This window comes from Galeopterus variegatus, unplaced genomic scaffold, assembly GCF_000696425.1.
Source record: "Galeopterus variegatus unplaced genomic scaffold, G_variegatus-3.0.2 Scaffold294, whole genome shotgun sequence".
NCBI classification, from domain to species: domain Eukaryota; kingdom Metazoa; phylum Chordata; class Mammalia; order Dermoptera; family Cynocephalidae; genus Galeopterus; species Galeopterus variegatus.
In genome coordinates this window covers 17,470-35,533 of record NW_007726405.1, presented here as the reverse complement: position 1 = coordinate 35,533, position 18,064 = coordinate 17,470, and the positions used below count along the sequence as shown (strand labels likewise).

Here is an 18,064-nt window from a genome sequence, read left to right as displayed (position 1 = left end):
TGATAATAGTATTAGTTATAGATTTTTTAAAAAGTGTTTGAAGTCAATTTTTAGTTTTATAAGAGCAGTAAAGGAGAAGCTCTGTAGGATTCAAGTTGAAGTGAAGAATGGATCTTCTACATGGCCCACTCAGTCAGCAGTCTTCAAGCACATGACCTGTGACTTTTTTTTTCTCTAGAGACTTCAGTCTGGCCACAGACTGGGGCCCTGCCAGGAAAGGGCTGCACCAAGAACAGTAGCAACTATACTGACCTTTCTATCTATAAAATGGTTCTACAGCTAAATAGTAACAAGTTTTAAGTGTTCTGCTATTGGGATCAAACTCTCAATTTTCATTTGAGAAATGTCAGTATTTGAGAGCAAATTCCAAAAATCAGGGAAGTATTTCTATTTAAAGCAAAGTCACAATGAACATTAATAATTGTATAGAAAAAGAAGAAAAATAGATAATTTAAACAGGACTATGAACTATAACTTACCAACTACTTCATCATCTGGTTGAAAGAATGATACCTTGCTTCCAACTAAACGGTGGAGAAAATTAATAGGTAATATTACAAGGTTATTAAATGTAATTATTATTTAACATTTAAAATAAATTAAAAGATCTATGGGATTAAAAAGAGTCACTAACTCAGAGAAAAGGCCAAGAACTTCTAGGACATTTTGGTGATCTGTAAGGACTGTAGGATAGAACACTTCCAATCTGGATTCTCGTGGTTGTTGATACCATGGAGGAATATGTCTCTCTCTGTGGCTCTCTACCTACTTAGCTAACTTTAAAGATGAAGGAGTAAAGGAAAATAATCCATTCTATAATTTTTATGATGATTATGTTGTTTTCTACCCCTCCTGTGGCTAGCCAGTCTCCTATCATTATTTTAGTTGTAGAATCTTACACAACGGGGAATTCTAAGTCACATATAAAATTACTTTAATTTGGGAAATAAATTCAGACTGGCACCAAAAGTTTTTTTGAAACTTTACAGAAATGATATAGTTACATTTTCTCTGCATATGTAGAGAAAAAGCATCATTTATGAGGTAATTCGTTTGAATATTTTTGCTCAAAGAGTTAGAAAAGAGAGGGGAGGAAAAAACCCCAAACACTGTTGAATGTCTACTTGGGCCTGGCATTTTAGTGTGTTTACACAATCTCACAACAGACTTATGAGGTAGGTTTTATTATTCCTATTTAACAGACAAGGAAATGGAGGTGAAGCAGTGAAGTAAGGTGGAAACTTGAAATCTGGAAGTCACTCCATTGACTGGCCCTGTCAGCAAAATAAACCCAGAATTCATTTGTTGGTACTCAGAAAGTAACTCTGAGTCTGGTATCCTACTTTCAAGTCCTCCTTTTGCAGCTTGCTGCTTCTTTGGATCCTGACTGTGCCTTCATCCTCCAATACTTTTGGCTTCTGATCCACTGCACTTTTCTCTTTCTCTTCAGCTTCATCCCATTATTACTTGCTTCCTTGTCCTCCTGGGATCACTCTGAACTTTTTTTCTTGCTTCCTTCACACTCCTTTTCTTTCAATTGTTCCTTGACCAGTGGCATTCCCAAAGATTATATGTTTATCTCTCTTCCATTTCTACTCTCTTCCTGGGTGAACTAGCCAACTCTATTATTTCAAATACAATATACATGCTGATAATTCTCAAATATATACCTTTCCAGCATAGATCTCTCATCCTCGAGCTTCAACTCATATAACTGCTTACTACTAGATACCACCAGTGATATGCCACTTAAGTACCTTGAACTCAACAAGTATGAATCTGAACTCACCTTCTTCCTCCAAATCAGATCTCTTCCTTTATCAATCAGTGGTACCAATTCATGCCTTAACCAGAATTCTGTGAGTCATTTGTGGTTCTTACCTGTTTACAATTCCCTAGTTCCAAATCAATTAAATCCTGCTGACTTCATTGCCCCCAAATTTCTTGAATCTGTCCTTCTTTTCCATCTTTGCCACCACTGTCTGGGTTATGGATTTTGTCATTTCCTGCCTCTTGGTCTACACCCTAACCAGTCCTCTTGCCCATACACTGATTTACCTCAAACCTACCCTTCATATGGCTACCCAAATATCTCCCTAAAACTCAATCTGATAAGACTCACCAAGAGTCTGGCCCTTGCCTACCACCCTGTTTCATTTTTGGTGGAAGAAATCAGTGTTCATATCATCATTAAACTATTTTGCTCAATAGGTTTTATTCTGCTACATGTGAAGAGCATTTTTTTGGACAAAATGTTTCTCTGATGTTAAGTATCTTGCCCCTGACTCTTGCCTAGAACTTTATTTTGCTCCAGCAACACCAAACTCTTTGTAATTCTTACACACATCCCATTATTGCTTGCTTCTTTGTATCTGCTCATGATATCCTCTCTGCTGAGTGTGATTCTCCACTTTCCTGCCCCTTACTATCTGGACAACTTACTCCAAGAAGCCTTTCCTGTTTCTTCTGGCTGGGTTGGGCAGCTCTTCTCCGAGCTTTCATAATAATCTGTTCATACTGTATGTATGTATGTGTCTCTCTCCTAGATAGTGAATTCTCTGAACTCAATGAATATCAAGAATAGAACTATTTAGAAACAAATTATCTAAAATACTTATGCTTGGGCCAGCCCCATGGCGCACTCGGGAGTGTGCGGGGCTGGGAGCGCAGTGATGCTCCCGCCGCGGGTTCAGATCCTATATAGGAATGGCCGGTGCGCTCACTGGCTGAGCATGGTGCGGGCGACACCAAGCCGAGGGTTGCGATTCCCTTACCGGTCACGAAAAAGACAAAAAAAAAAAAAAAATAATAATAATACTTATGCTTACTGTTCTGTGTGTTAGGATCATTTTTTACTAAAAAAAAGTTAAAAAAACATTTTAAGGCAACCATAAAATCTCCCTAGTTATTTCTTCCCAGAAACCATAATTCCCATTTTTGATTAGCTCAGTTGGTTAGAGTAGAGGGCTGATAACACTAACGTCTAGGGTTTGATCCCTGTACTGGCCAGAAAAAAAAGCCCCATTTTTGGATGAACAAACTGTTTAATTTTGCTCAATTTTAGACAAACTTAAGAAGGACAACAGTGGTCATTCTATTTGATATGTGAATACTTGTGGATTTAAATACATAATCCTGAAATATTTTCTAAACTGTAAAAAGCCATTCAATTATAAGATACCAATTAAGTCATATCTTTTAAATTTTTTAAAAAGTTATTTTTATATAATTAAATTTTATATTTGAAGGAGTGTGTATAATTCTATGTACTGGTGAACAAATTAACTACCATTTAATTTATTTTGCCCTAGACAAAAAAAACCCCAGATATTTACAACTGTAAACTTACCATCTAACACAATTCCAGCAATTTCTCTCCCAACAGGAAAGAAATCCTTCTCCATCTTCATTTCCGCCAGAAGCTAAATCATGACAAAGACTGTTAACACATTATTGTCAAGAATAAATCCTGGCCTCTCTCATACACGATGAAAGTGAGGGCAAAAATGAAACTACAGAAAGAGAAAATATCATTCAATTTTTGGAATTAAGACAAAGCAAATAACTTGGCAAAATAGGTTTTTTAATAGGGTAAGAAACCAAGAGTCTGCTGAGGAATTAGCTGCAATGTAGGACTTAGGCATGAGTATTACTATTCAAATCACCATTAACATCCTTTGCTTAACATTTTTACTCTGCCAAGTATGAAGGGAAATTATGGCCAAACATTTCTTGATTGGTTAAACACTGTTTATCAGTTACCTTATTGAGGTGGGGTGAGGGGAGTTTGGAGGGGACATTGTTGAATGTGGCCAATAAGAACAAAAGGTTCTCCACTCCTATACTTTAAAAATCATCAGAGTTTTTCTCAAGTTTTGGGTTAGGGAGCAGGTGGGAGGAAGTGATGGATATTCATAGGGATACTGCCATATGATTTCAGATTCATGGGAATCTTTTTTTTTAGGCTAAATTTTTATTTTTAAGAGATTAGTATTTTGTTAGATTCTGACCAAATTATAAATACTTCTTTTAAAGTAACACAGTGCACTAAGATAAGCCATAGTGTAAATTTCTGCTACTTATAATATTAGAGATGTTGAACATATTTATAGACATCACACTATTTTAGGAAGAGTTATTTAAAAAAATGAAGTAATTCTCTTGTGTATTTCCTTTACTTTTCAATGTTTTGGTCTCCTGTATGTATACCTGATTGCCAGAAGTCTCTTTTTCAATATGGAACTTTATACTTTTCCTAAGATGTCCATATGGCATTCTTATAGAAGTACTGGGTGTTTTACAGTATCTTTTTATTTATTTATTTTTATTTTAACTTCTCAATATACATTGTAGTCGATTTTCATGACCCTTTACCCGTTCCTCTTCCCCCCTCCCAATCTCCCCCCCATCATATCTGTTCACTTGTCTTAAAAAGTTCAAGGAATTGTTGTGATTGCTGTGTCTTCTTCCCCCCCAACACCCTTTGTTTGTGTGTTTATTTATTTTTAGCTCCCACAAATAAGTGAGAACATGCGGTATTTCTGTTTCTGTGCCTGACTTGTTTCACAATATAATTTTCTTTAAGTCCATCCATGTTGTTGCAAATGGTAGTATTCCATTCTTTTTTATAGCAGAGTAGAATTCTATTGTGTAGATATAGCACAGTTTCCTTATCCAATCATCTGATGATGGACATTTGGACTGGTTCCAACTCTTGGCTATTGAAAATAGTGCTGCAATAAACATTGGAGTACAGGTATCCCTTTGGCATGATGATTTCCTTACAGTATCTTTTTAGTGCACATTTTTTTACAGAGTTATAATCACGGTTTTAGCAATGCATTTTGCTTCCCTTACATACCATAAGCATTTTCTTTCATTACTATACAGTTTTCATAACTGTTATATTTAAATATTTCATTCAATTGATTTTACTGAAATTTACTATTTCTTTCTGTTGGACAGGGAAATTATTTCCTAGATTTGGATTTTAATGGATTTTTCAGTTTTATTTATTTATTTATTTATTTATATTGGTTAAGAATATTCATGAGATACAAGGCTGATTGTCTCCCCCGTGCCCTAGATGTGAAGGCCAGATCTATACTGGCAGAATGCCCATTACCACAAATTGCGATTGGACCCCGTGTCCCCCACCGAATTATCCCCAACCTCCCTCCCCTGCCCCTTTCCCCCACTCCACTTCGTATCCCTAGATATGTTCTCTTCCATATATGTTGCAAGTCCAACACACCACTGTGGTCTTTCTTTCCTTCCTTCTTTCTCTCTTAGCTCCCACTTATGAGTGAATACATGCAGTATTTATCCCTCTGAGCTTTGCTTATTTCACTTAACATAAGTTTCTCCAAGCTCATCCATGTTGTTGCAAATGGGAGAATTTCATTCTTTTCATTCTTTTTTATGAGTAGTATTCCGTGGTGTATATATACCACAATTTCCTTATCCAATCATCCATTGATGGACATTTAGGTTGGTTCCATATCTTGGCTATTGTAAACAGAGCTGTGATGAACATGGGAGTGCAGGTATCCCTTCGACATGATGATTTCCATTCCTCTGGGTTTTAAAAAGAACATCTTCTGAACACAGAAGTCCGCAGACAAGAACCAGTACTAGTATTCTTGGTGAAAAGACTACAGGGGATCTACATTTCTCAAGTCATGCTCATGTTACAGAGTTACCCAATGTAAGCCTATGACCTTGTTCTATAATTTCCCTAAGAGTGACTTTATCAAATAAAACTTTTAGATTCCTAGATATTATGGCAACATTATAATTAAATAGTTAAGGGTCCAATAAACTATGGTATTAATCTACAAAAAACTGAGTAAATGGACCTGCTCTATTTATCATGGCTCACTCAACCATAGTTTATTTACCATTTGAAGACTTTCCATGTATTTTGTGGTCTATAATGTATAATATTACTGGGGGTTGTATGAGGTTGGGGATGTGTGTTTATGAAAGACAGACAAATAGAAACAACAGGAAGAATATGAACCATATCCAAACACATTAGGTAGAAATATCTACAGAATCAGTGTCTAATAAATTAATTGACTGTGGTTTTTTGTTTTTATTGTATTTATAAAGGTAATTTCTTCCTAGATTATTGGTCTTAGTAAGTATGAATTCTCAGCCTTTTGCAAAGTAAAGGAGTTTATAAAATATTTTCATGTAATGATACAAAATACATGACTTCAATCAGACTAATAATTTACCCTAATGTAGAAATACACAATTGCACACTAAATTTTTTTCCTTGTTTCTCTATTCTTCTAAAAATGATGATAATTTCTTGGCACTCAGAAGTTTGTTATTATTATATTTGTACACTAAATATAGTACTATGAAACTGTCATTTGACTTTTGGCTATAATAAAAGCACCAATACCTTCATATTTATCTGGCTCAGAGCACATGCTTTAACTTGAAGTTTTACAAAGTTATCCTCTGTGACAGGAAGATTTTCCTAGAACCAAATGATAACAAAATAATGTATTACACATCCTTATGAAAACATGACTTTATGTTGTGAAAATTTTCATACGTAATTGAACCTGGAGACGATTCATTCCCAGAGTCAATCGAACCTTAGACCCTCATCCTGATGCAATGGTAGAAGCTAAGCTGTCTGAGACTTAGACTCCTGACCTAAATGATTTTGTACTAAAAGGCAAGAGAGAAAAACTGGATTGTGTTCATGATCCAGAAATTCTTATTATTGCTATGAAATACTGATATACATGTAGCACACACTTTTCATCTCTAAATTTATAGCGGATGGGCCGGCCCGTGGCTCACTCGGGAGAGTGCGGTGCTGATAACACCAAGGCCCCGGGTTCGGATCCCACATAGGGATGGCCGGTTCGCTCACTGGCTGAGCGTGGTGCTGACAACACCAAGTCAAGGGTTAAGATCCCCTTACCGGTCATCTTTAAAAAAAATAAAATAAAATAAATAAATAAATAAATTTATAGTGGAATGATTTTTGGCTTTCTACAAACCTTTCTAATAATTACCAATAAATAAAACTTCTACTATCTATACTCTAAGTAGTAAAAACTAGAGATCATTTAAAGCTTAGTGAACGAGGTAACTTTGCCAATCTCCAAAATTTCCACGAAAAACAATACTTTTCTATCTTTTTTCACAATATGAGACAATGTATTTTCTGAAATATGGTTATAATCTGAAAACTCACTTTATTGTTGTGTTCAGGATGAATTAGGCTAATTTTGCAACATATAAGACTAGTAAGGTTACTCTGCTTTCCTAATACCTTCATACCTTCACCCCAAGGAACTAAAAACGTTTTTGTAGCAATTCTTTTAAAAATATAGTTATACTACAATACAGACCACCATTTTCACATAAAGATTAAAGGAAAGTAGTTTGAGAAGTTTCATTTAAGTAATTTTTGCTCATTTAATTCCACTCAAAATAACTTACTACAGGTCATTTAAAAGTGGGTCTATAGAAAATATACTATCTTATTTCATTTAATGATTAAACAATTTTCTTACCCTTTCTTGAAATACAAATGTTATCTCTTCATTTGTGGAACTCTGTTGAAAATATAAGCCTTTCATAGTCACCTAAAAAAAAAAAAATATATATATATATACACACACACACACACACACACACACACACACACACACACACACACATACACATAAGCAAACAAATAAGTCTTCCAGACCAAATGAAAGCAAAAATTAAAAAATAGTATTGACAAAGGATATAATGACAACTATGTAGTTTTCAGACAAGTAATTTAGCTAATAGTTCTTTCACAAAATGAAGAGAATATGCAGCAATCTCTAGGTACATGTTGTAGTGGACTGAATGTCCCCCAAAGTCATTGAAACTTGAATTGTGTCCCCCCAAGTTTTATGCATCAGAAACTTGGCCCCAACTGTGACTGTTGGGAGGGTGGGAAATCCTATTGGGTAATTGAAAGGTGGAGCCTTGGGCAGGTGATTAGACTGTAAGATCACGCCACAGCAAATAGCTTAAAAACAGTGGTTGGGGCATGGTTCTGAGGGCTTTAAAAAGAGAGTGAATGAGGGGGTTAGTTTCTATCTGCTCCACTGTTTTTGTAATGTGATAGTCTGCTGTCACTGTTACCACCACCAAGACCCTCACCAGATGTGTTCCCTGAACTGTGACTGCACTCAGCCTTCAAAATTATAAGCAATAAATTTTGTTTTCTTTATAAAATGCCTATTTCCATGTATTTTATTATAAGCAACAGAAATGGACTAATACCCATATCTTACTGAGTATGGATTTACAGTTCAACCTTTCACTACGAAGGCAAACATATGCTTAATTTGACTTTCCTATTCAATAAAAAATATTAAATATTCTTAAAAAAAAATCTTACAATGGACAGCAAAGCTCAGTTTTATTTACCAAAAGTGTCATTGAAAGGGCTTTCAAAGTCTTTTTTTTTTTTTTTTCTCGTCAGCTGGCTGTTATGGGAATCCAAACCCTTGACCTTGGTGTTATGACAACATGCTCTAATCAACTGAACTTACCAGCCAGCCCTCAAAGTTTTAACGACCATCAGAAAAGAAAAAGTGGACAGCCAAGATACTGGTTGAAACTGTGGCCTTAATTATTCTGTATCAATCTATAAGTCATTTAACGGAAGTATTTAAACCTATATTCTATGGACTTCTTGAAGCATCTCTAAGGATTCCACAGTTTTTTCTTTAATTTTCATAGTAAACATTTGGCAAGACTATTTTTTAAAATACGAATTTTATAGAAGTATAAAATACATACAGAAAAGTGCACAAATCCTAAGCATACATCTTGCCAAATTTTACAAAGTGAATACGCTCATGTCACAGCAGGAGAAACATCACTAGAACATCAGAAGCTCCTGTGTGCTCCCTTCTAGTCACTACCTTCCCTCCTCCTCCTAAGGATATCCAATATCCTGATTTTTAACAGCACAGATTAGTTATGTCTGTTTTTGAACTTTATATAAATAAGTGAAACCATACTCCTTCATGTTTGTTTTCTTTCTCTCAGTATTATGTTTGTGAGTCTCACTTATGCTGTTGCTTGTAGTTGTACTCCATTCATTCTCATTGCTATCTAGTATCCCACTGTATGAATAAATTACTATTTATCCTTTCCACTAGAGATAGACATTTGAATTGTGTGCAATTTGGGGCCTTTACAAATTGTCCTAAGAACATTCTTGTACATACTTTTGGGGGTACTATTATTTCATTTATTTTATGGATGAGGAAACTGAGTCTTAGAGAAGTTAAGGCACATACCTGGGGTCTCATAATATCCGCTCAACGAGAACTGAAACACCAACCAGGTGCTACTGATTCCAAAGTCACTACTCTTCACCATTATATTGAGCTGTTAATGATAGATATATCACTTAAAACTAGAATACTTTACCCTTTAGGATTGATAATTATTAAGGACTTGTTGATAGAACTGGCCACATAATTTGCAGGGCCCTGTGCAAAATGAAAATGTGGGGAATCTTGTCAAGAAATTATTAAAACTTCAAGAGGGCAATAGGAGAACGTTATACCAAACACAGGTCCCTTCTGAGCATGAGGCCCAGTGAAACTGCTCTGGGTCCATGCCCATGAAGCCAACCCCATGTGTTGAATCTTAGTGGATCTCACTGGATCCATATAAAGGGTTTTTACTGAGTGAAGGTAAGCAATGGTTGCTGCTTCTAGGATGTGGTAATCAAATGCTGGAACTAATAGAAATGAATACACATTCAAGACATATATAGAAACTATGTATGTAGCAGGTATCAACAAAGTATATAAAAACTGGGTGAACTAGGTCAAATGATTAAATTAATTCTAACCCTTTGGTTTTAGGTCTTTATTTGTGTCATTGTGTCTGTTGGGGGTAGGGGTGGTGGTGGTAACCTAAGCATAAATATAGCAGCTATATATTCCCTACAATATTAAGTCTAACCTCTTCTGCCTAGCTTTCAAGGCTCTCTAAAATGCATACTCACTCTCTCTAGTCTACCTCACACTTCCCACAATTTTCCAACATATACTCTCTGTCTGATCTAGTCAGTATGACTTCATACCTTATGGTTACCCCTGTCTCAGGACTTCCAGGCATGGCCCGTTCTCTACAGATTCTGCTAAGTAAATAAAGCTCAAGTCCTATCATCTCTCTGAAATCACACCTAATGACACCTCAATCTACCCCATCTGTTCCATGCTTATAGATTTTGTTACATACTAACAAACAAAACCTTGCTTTATTTACTTACTAACTAGTGGGCTTTCCCAGCTATTGCTGGGGGGGAATCAATACCCATTATTATCCAATAAATAAATCTTTGCTCCTACTCAGTCTGCAGCCACTAGGATTGCCTTTCTGAGAAGTAGAAGTTACGTATCAACACCTTGATTTCAAAGCATCTCCCTTTGTGACTCTGGAAGCCATTGTTTTCTCTGCCCATTGAATCTTAAAACATATGGCATGTCTCCTAGATCAGTGGTCACATAGCCCTTACACTGTGATCTAGTTTCAAAGACTCTGCAAGATAACTGCTTGTATATACCACTAGGTATATAAAGCAAATATTATATACATAGTAACACCAATATTTTTAGTAAGATCATCCTAAATAGTTCCTCCAAATTAGGTGAAAATCAGCTTGGCTGGTGGAAAAAAGTAATGTTTAGTTGGTCCAATTAAGAACTGTGTGCGAACAAGAATATTCTTAAAATTACAAAGTAAAGAGAGAGGTGTTTTTACAAAAGTGGCCAGAAGAAAACTGAGGAAATATTATGTTTTGCAAATCCAAAAAGTGAATACTGAGTTCCTAGCACTAAGAAAATAGTAGAATGGACGACATTCAAGGCCTACATGGTTTTTTGGGTACTGGTCTGGATGAAACGGAACACTTAGTCTGTAATTTAGTAAAATTTTTACTGAATTTAAAGACATTTGTTCCTCAGGAAATAAAATAACTGAACATCTTATAAAATAAAAATAGAAATTAAATATGAAATACTTATCATGACTTTTCTAAGAAAGTCATGTGACTTCAAAATTACATGTTCAGGGCCGCCCTTGGCTCACTTGGGAGAGTATGGTGCTGATAACACCAAGGCCATGGGTTTGGATCCCTATATGGGGATAGCCAGTTAGCTCACTTGGGAAAGCGTGGTGCTGACAACACCAAGTCAAGGGTTAAGATCACCTTACCAGTCATCTTTTAAAAACAAACAAACAAACAAACAAACAAACAAAAACCAAAATTACATGTTCCACTATGATATGGATTGAATTATGTCCCCAAAGTTTTATGTATTAGAAGCTTGATCCTCACTGTGACTGTTAAGAGGGTGGGAAATCCTATTATGGTAATTGAAAGTAGGGACTTTGAAGAAGTGATTGGATTCTGAGGACCATGTCCTAATGAATGAATTAATAATGGAGGTCATGGGTGTGGTTCTGAGGGCTTTAAAAGTCTCTCCCTCTCTGCTCTGCCATTTTCTACAATGTGAGACCCCTGTGTTGCTGTAAAGCCACCACCAAAGAAGACTCTCACCAGATGTGTTCCCTGGACTTTAGACTTCCCAGCCTCTGAAAATCTAAGCAATAAATTTCATTTTTTTAGAAAGTACCCAGTTCCAAATATTTTGTTATAAGCAACATAAATGGACTAATACACACTACAAACTTTGCTATATCAAAAAATAGCTACATATAAAACTTTTTAAAATTTATTTTTTAAAATTAACAGGTAACATTGTATGTTTTATAATATATAACATGATGTTTTGAAGTACATATACATTGTGAAATAGTTAAATCAAGCTAGTTAACAAATGCATTACATCACATAGTTATCATTTGTGGTAAGTTTATAAAACTTCTTAATGGCCACAAACCTTGTTTAAAATGTAGGCTGATATGTGCTGTGAAGTGCATAGAGACTTGATATTTTTACAGGTATATCAGAATTTTGAAATATTTGACATAAATCCACAAACTGGATTATGTTAGTAATACTTTAAATTTTCATAATGGGTACACATTAAAACCTATTAAAAATCTGGAGAGACAAAAACTAAGAATACATATATTTAAAATAATTTTTGGTAAAAGCAAAAAGCACTTTGTATAAATTACACATTTGACTATAAACACTTCAAGAAAGCGGGCTGGCCCGTGGCTCACTCGGGAGAGTGCGGTGCTGATAGCACCAGGGCCACGGGTTCGGATCCCATATAGGGATGGCCGGTTAGCTCACTGGGTGAGCGTGGTGCTGACAACACCAAGTCAAGGGTTAAGATCCCCTTACCGGTCATCTTTAAAAAAAAAAAAAAAAAACACACACACTTCAAGAAAGTAGTTAATAAAGGTACTGATCTGTTAAGGGATTTCTAAAAAACAATCAATGGGAAGTAATTTCAAATGGTTTCATCTTTCTTATAACAGCAACACGAACTCCACTTGCTCTTCTCCTGCTATGCTCAATCCCCCAAGGAGCTCATCTATTAATAATTGTAAATAAAACCTCTACAGATCATTCCTTACCTACACTTTCAGGTAAAAAGTGTCCTGAGTATCAGATCAACCTCAAATCTAACACACATAAAACTACTCATTTTTCCCTCAAACAAGATTATGCTGTAATCTTCAGTCATCAGGGATACCTTAGATTCAATCATAACTCCTCCCTCTGTATTAAGTTATCAGCCATAAACATTCTTTTCCTTTATCATGTCCTGCCTAGCCTGCTCATTTTCAAGGGCCATCACCTTAGCACAGGTAATGTGTGAACAAATACCTCTATGCCTTAGGCCTGGGCTATGGCCACAGGCTGCTGAATGGCTTCATTTCTCTTCCTCATCCAATCCATCTGTTATACCCTATGGCCAACAAACTATTCTTCTTGTATGCTCAAATTTTTATTATTCCTCAATAGAAACATTGTAATACTATGGCCACTTCAGGTTCAGAATTCAGTTATAATGTTTCTAACTTTTTTATTTTAAAGAAAGCAAAGATATATTTTTAGGCAGCTAAGTTACAGAAAAACAAATGAAGTCAACTTTGAAATGTGGCCCCATATGCTCAACTTGGTCACCATACCAGACCTCTTGGACTGTCTGGGTATCCAACACCCTACTCCCCATCCTGTCTCAGGACTTGTGCGCAGCATTATAATACTAGCTGAACTGTTAGGGGGATATCTTCAGTTATATTTGATCATTCAGGAAGAAGTAATATTTTAACAATGTTCTTATTAATCTGTGAGACACATCAGAAAAAGAAATACGAGTCAAACCAGGTGCCCAAGTATTTGGTTAAAAAATATAGACAGCATAATCAAAGTAACTAGCTGGACTTTTGGTTCAAATATTGTACGTTGCAGGCTGTGGAGGATGGTAGTGCTGACCAGATAGGCCAACTGTGCTTCAAAAGGGAGGTGAATGCATGGTCCTAACCATCAGAGGACATCTTTACATTGTGTAAGCAACATTCTCTAGAAATCTGTATACTCTAAGGACACTGCATAAGCAATGAGTATGCGGGTGTTTTGCTGCTTATAATTGCACTGCTCTTTTGTGCCTTTTATGTGATGGGCACAGGAGATGGTGCAACAGTACTTGCACCCGGCTAACCCTGGAAAGCAAGTCTAGCTAATAAGATGTATATTAAGAACCCTCTACTTTCATGTTTTAGGTATATAATTTAAAACTTAAAAAAAAGAAAAATGAAGTTGTGTTGCCCTTATCACTAGCAGGGTTTAAACACAGGTTGGATGAGCAGTTACAGGGGCTTCATAAAGGGGATTCAAGCATCAGCTGAGTGGGAGGCAGGATCAGATGACTGTTTAGGTCTCTTCTAATTATGACAATCTAGATTTCTATGAATATTATCAAGACATATTTGACTGAATTTGTACATGTGTGACATAATCTCTACATTTTACACAACCTGAGATCTAAAGATTGGGGGAGAAGCAGAAAAGGAAATTTTTTTGATATAGGCTTTAGGCAGAAGCCAAAAAAAAGGCACTTTTCATATTGTTGCTCATCTATGCACAGTGGTTTCCCAACAGACCTTTTTTGAATCTCAGAAAAATTTCTGATTACCTCTCCGTCTCCCCATGAGAGCTTTACTTTTATTATCTGTTCATTTACAGAATACATTTTTACTTAAGAGTCTAGGATTTCTTACATGATGCACCCCTGCCAGTACCTCTGGAGGGTGGTGGTGGGGGTAGGTTGTGTGAGGTGGGATGGTCATTCTCCCAAAGATTGGAAATGTCTGGTCCAGTTACTATTCAATGTAGGGCCATTTCATATAGCATGATCCAGAACAACTGAAATTTAACTTTCATTTATATTTTGAATTAGCATCATATTTTCCCAGATTGTGCTCCTGGGGAACAATGGAGCCAATGGTGTGATGAATGACTATCTTTCCTTTATGCTGGCTTAATCATGTGACACTGGGACAATGCAGAGGTCAGTGGTGTGAAGAAGATAAGCAACTGCAGGATTCTTGCTAATCTCTTATCACACTTTCTCCCTCCTCTCCAACTGATTTATCTGATCTTCTCCATCTACTAACATTATTGCATTATTACAGTTTATAAATGCTTATTTAATTTTCCCATTCACTATAGGATCCTGAAGAAATCGTTTCTTGTTTCAAATGCAGAATATGAATTGTAATTTTGACTAAATATTTAATAAAAATTTCAAATCAAAAGAAAATAATTTCATAAGGTATATCATTAAAATGTATAAAAATAGAAGAAAATTATTTTGCAAAATACCATATTTTAGCATATGTGGATATGTGTATTTTTGCTCTTCTATTCATAGAGCTCTCCTTAGCTCAGTATAGTCAGAGTCTACAAAAGGCATGAAGTTGTCTTTGAAACATTCTATGTGATACTTATAAGAGCAAAAAAACATTCATTTTTATCAACCAAATAAAAAAAGAGTTCAACACAAACAAAACCCAAAACTGATTCCATAGTGAAGCATTTTAAGAATTTTCAGGCTTTCCCACCTTCCTTCTTCAGAGGTACACAAATGAATCAAGACTCATTACTGTCCAGGGTATAGTACTGGTCCAGAGGCCTGAATAATTACTTGAGGTTTTCAACTCTCTTCTTCAATCCAGAACTTTGACTTTAAATGCATAGCATGGAGAGTTGTAAGTGCCCTAAATATTTCACAGCAAATGATAGGCAGCTTGATCTTGTATGGGGAACTCTATTTCAAGAAAGTTGTTACAGACGTTTCAGATCTGAGTATCTTACTCCCTGCTGTAAGCTGGAGCAGAAGCATCAATGAAGTGAAATTTGTAATAAGAGTTAAAAATTATTTATTCATAATAAATTATACATTGCAGTGGCTGATGGATAGAACTTATTTATTTATTTATTTAGGTGGCTGGCCAGTAAGGGGATCCAAACTCTTGACCCTGGTGTTACCCTTGACCTTGGTGTTATAATACAGTGCTTTAACCAACTGAAGTAAATGGCTAGCCCTTGAATTCAGAAGTCATAATTGACCCTAGTTTGAATCCCGGCTGTCCTAATTACTAGTTGCACGACTTTGGGGTAATTTTAACCTTTCTAGGATAACTACCAAGAGTTACCTCCAAGGGTTGCTGTAAGGATTAAATGATATAATCAAAGCATTCAGTACAAGACTTTGCTTTCAATAAATGGTAGCTAATTTTACTATTATTTCTGTAAGTTGGGCAGAAACCTCTTAAAGAAGTTCTGAAGCTCATCTTACAGAGGGACGAAGGGTTTGGTAATGTGCAACCTTATGTTTAACACATTAAAATTGGTGCAGTGGGCTATTACATCATCTGGATCTGCACTGTCCAATAACAGTAGCCGTAGCCACAGGTGGCTACTGAGCATTTGAACTATGTCTAGGCGGAATCGAGATGTGCTGTAAGTGTACTCATCAGATTTGGAAGACTTAATAGGGGGAAAAAAATCGAAAAATTTAAATATTTTATCACACGTTGAAATGATAGTTTTGGATATACTGGGGTAAATGAAACATACACAACTAAAATTAATTTCAAGCTTTTCTTTTCACTTTTTAAATGTGGCTACCAGGATATTTAAAATGACGTTAAGTGGCTCACATTACATTTGCATTGGACAGAACTGGACGTAGAACCTTGCTACTCATACATACGTGGACTAGCAGCACCTGGGAGCTTGTTAGAAATTCTGATTCTCAGACCCAAGCCCAGACCTACAGAATCAGTATCTGCACTTTAATATTATCCTGAGGTAATTCTTACGTATTACTCCAGGGTATTCCGCTGACTAGCTCAATTAAGAGGGCAAATCTGGCCTTATAGCCACGTAAATGCGAATACCCTTGCTTTAGGTAATTGCTTGCCGAAAAAGGAAAGTCAAGGGGGAGAAAGCAATGGTAGAGAAAGGATAATGAAGAAAGAAAAAGAAACTCAAAGTACAGAAACAAAAAGAAGCAGGGGGAAAAACCCAACCTGGGGAGGTTAAGGCAGGAAACTTCCAGACCTTCACCTCCATAAATGTGGAGGGAGATGCAATCTGAGATAAAAGCTACAATCAAAACGTGCCAAAGGCCACGAAATCGACCGTCAGGTCTAGTCTTACCCGCCCCTCGGCGGCCTCAGCTAAGCTAGGCCTGGGCCGGAGTGGGTCAGAGGTTGGGATGAGAGGCGAACTACTATCCTCCCCAGGGCTAGACGGTTCCATGGGGCGTCTCTCGATCTTTTGCCCAATGTCCCGTTTCCCAAGACACACAACACTTTACCCAGGCTCACCTGCTTCCGAGCGGCCCCAACAGCCTGAGCCTTCGCCACCGCTACCTCAAGTCCTTTTGCAGACAGCCCGCCCCTTGGGCCCAGCCGGTGCTCCCATTGGCCAGGCCGCTTGTCACTCCCTCAGGGCGGGGCCGGACTCCTGGAGGCTGTAGAGACCGCCATAGCAACCGTACTCGCAACTACAACTCCCGGCATGCTTCGCTTGGGGGGAGGTGCTAGACACCGCCCCAGAGGTTACCAATAAATGGGCGAAGTTGGAGTCGCCTGAATGGGTTTCGTTTTATGCAAATTTCACTTAAAAATTACACCCTTCCTCATTCCAACCGAATCCCCTACCACCTTCCTCGGACTGTGCCCCGCTTCCCTTTTCGACTCCACATTATTTTCGCCTTTAAAACCTTCCATAACTAAGTTAGTTGAATGCATCCTATATAGTGTCTTTCATGGCAACGGGCAGATGCACCAAAATCGTGCAACAAAATCTCCATAAATCCCGACAGGAAGGCCGGCCCGGTGGCGCATTGCTACAGTGCGCCGCTTGAGAGCGCGGCGGCGCTCCCGCCCAGGGTTCGGATCCCACATACAGACCGGCCGCTCACTGGCTGAGCGAGGTGCGGGCGCGACACTGAGGGCTGCGATCCGTTGCCGGTCACGAAAAAAGACAAAAAGGAAAAAAAAAAAAAAATCCCGACAGGAAAATCCCAGACCAGAAAGCTCTAGTTACACCTTCCTAGGGGCGGAGGAAAGGGGGAAAAGTCTTACTCCCCTCCGAGCTTGCTGATTGGTTTATACGGCTGTCACTCCGTCCTTGTCCATTTTTTTTTTTGCGGCTCCCCTTTCATTCCTGGGGCAGGCGGGGCCAGTGGTAGGGGGCGGTGAGGAGGTGCGGATCTTTCTTCTGATTGGTAGGTTGCTGTCCCCACCCAGCTGTAGGCGGAGACAGAGGGGTGCCTGGAGGCGGGCGAGGCAGCTGAGGCAGCTGAGGAGATAGGCGGGAGCGAGGGAGTGAGGGAGGGAGCGAAGGAGGTAGAGAGGAGTAGAGAGGAGCGAGGGGAGGGAGTGCAGCTTGGTTGCTCCGTAGTACGGCGGCTCGCGAGGGAGAATCCCGAGCAGGCTCCGGGACGAACGGAGAGGCGGGCGGGGATGGTTTGCGGGGCTGTGGCTCTTGCGTCCCTTCCCGCGGCGTGTGAGCGGCACTGATTTGTCC

At 37.8% G+C, this 18,064-nt stretch overlaps 1 protein-coding gene across 2 annotated transcripts in view; it reads right to left on the bottom strand.

The window, feature by feature from the left end:
* CRYZL1 (crystallin, zeta (quinone reductase)-like 1) overlaps positions 1-17,367 on the bottom strand; it is a 33,929-nt gene extending 16,562 nt beyond the window's left edge. Inside the window, exons 1-5 of one of the 2 annotated variants that reach the window (XM_008567112.1) lie at positions 16,858-17,367; positions 7,548-7,619; positions 6,416-6,493; positions 3,350-3,422; positions 480-524 (exon numbers count right to left, since the gene is read on the bottom strand). In XM_008567112.1, coding sequence (XP_008565334.1) covers positions 480-524; positions 3,350-3,422; positions 6,416-6,493; positions 7,548-7,613 — 262 coding nt within the window. In that variant the 5' untranslated portion in view covers positions 7,614-7,619; positions 16,858-17,367. Of the gene's footprint in view, positions 1-479; positions 525-3,349; positions 3,423-6,415; positions 6,494-7,547; positions 7,620-9,323; positions 9,385-16,857 lie in introns of those variants that run through there. The other variant, XM_008567110.1, reaches the window with a different exon arrangement.
* Between the last annotated feature and the right edge of the window lie 697 nt (positions 17,368-18,064).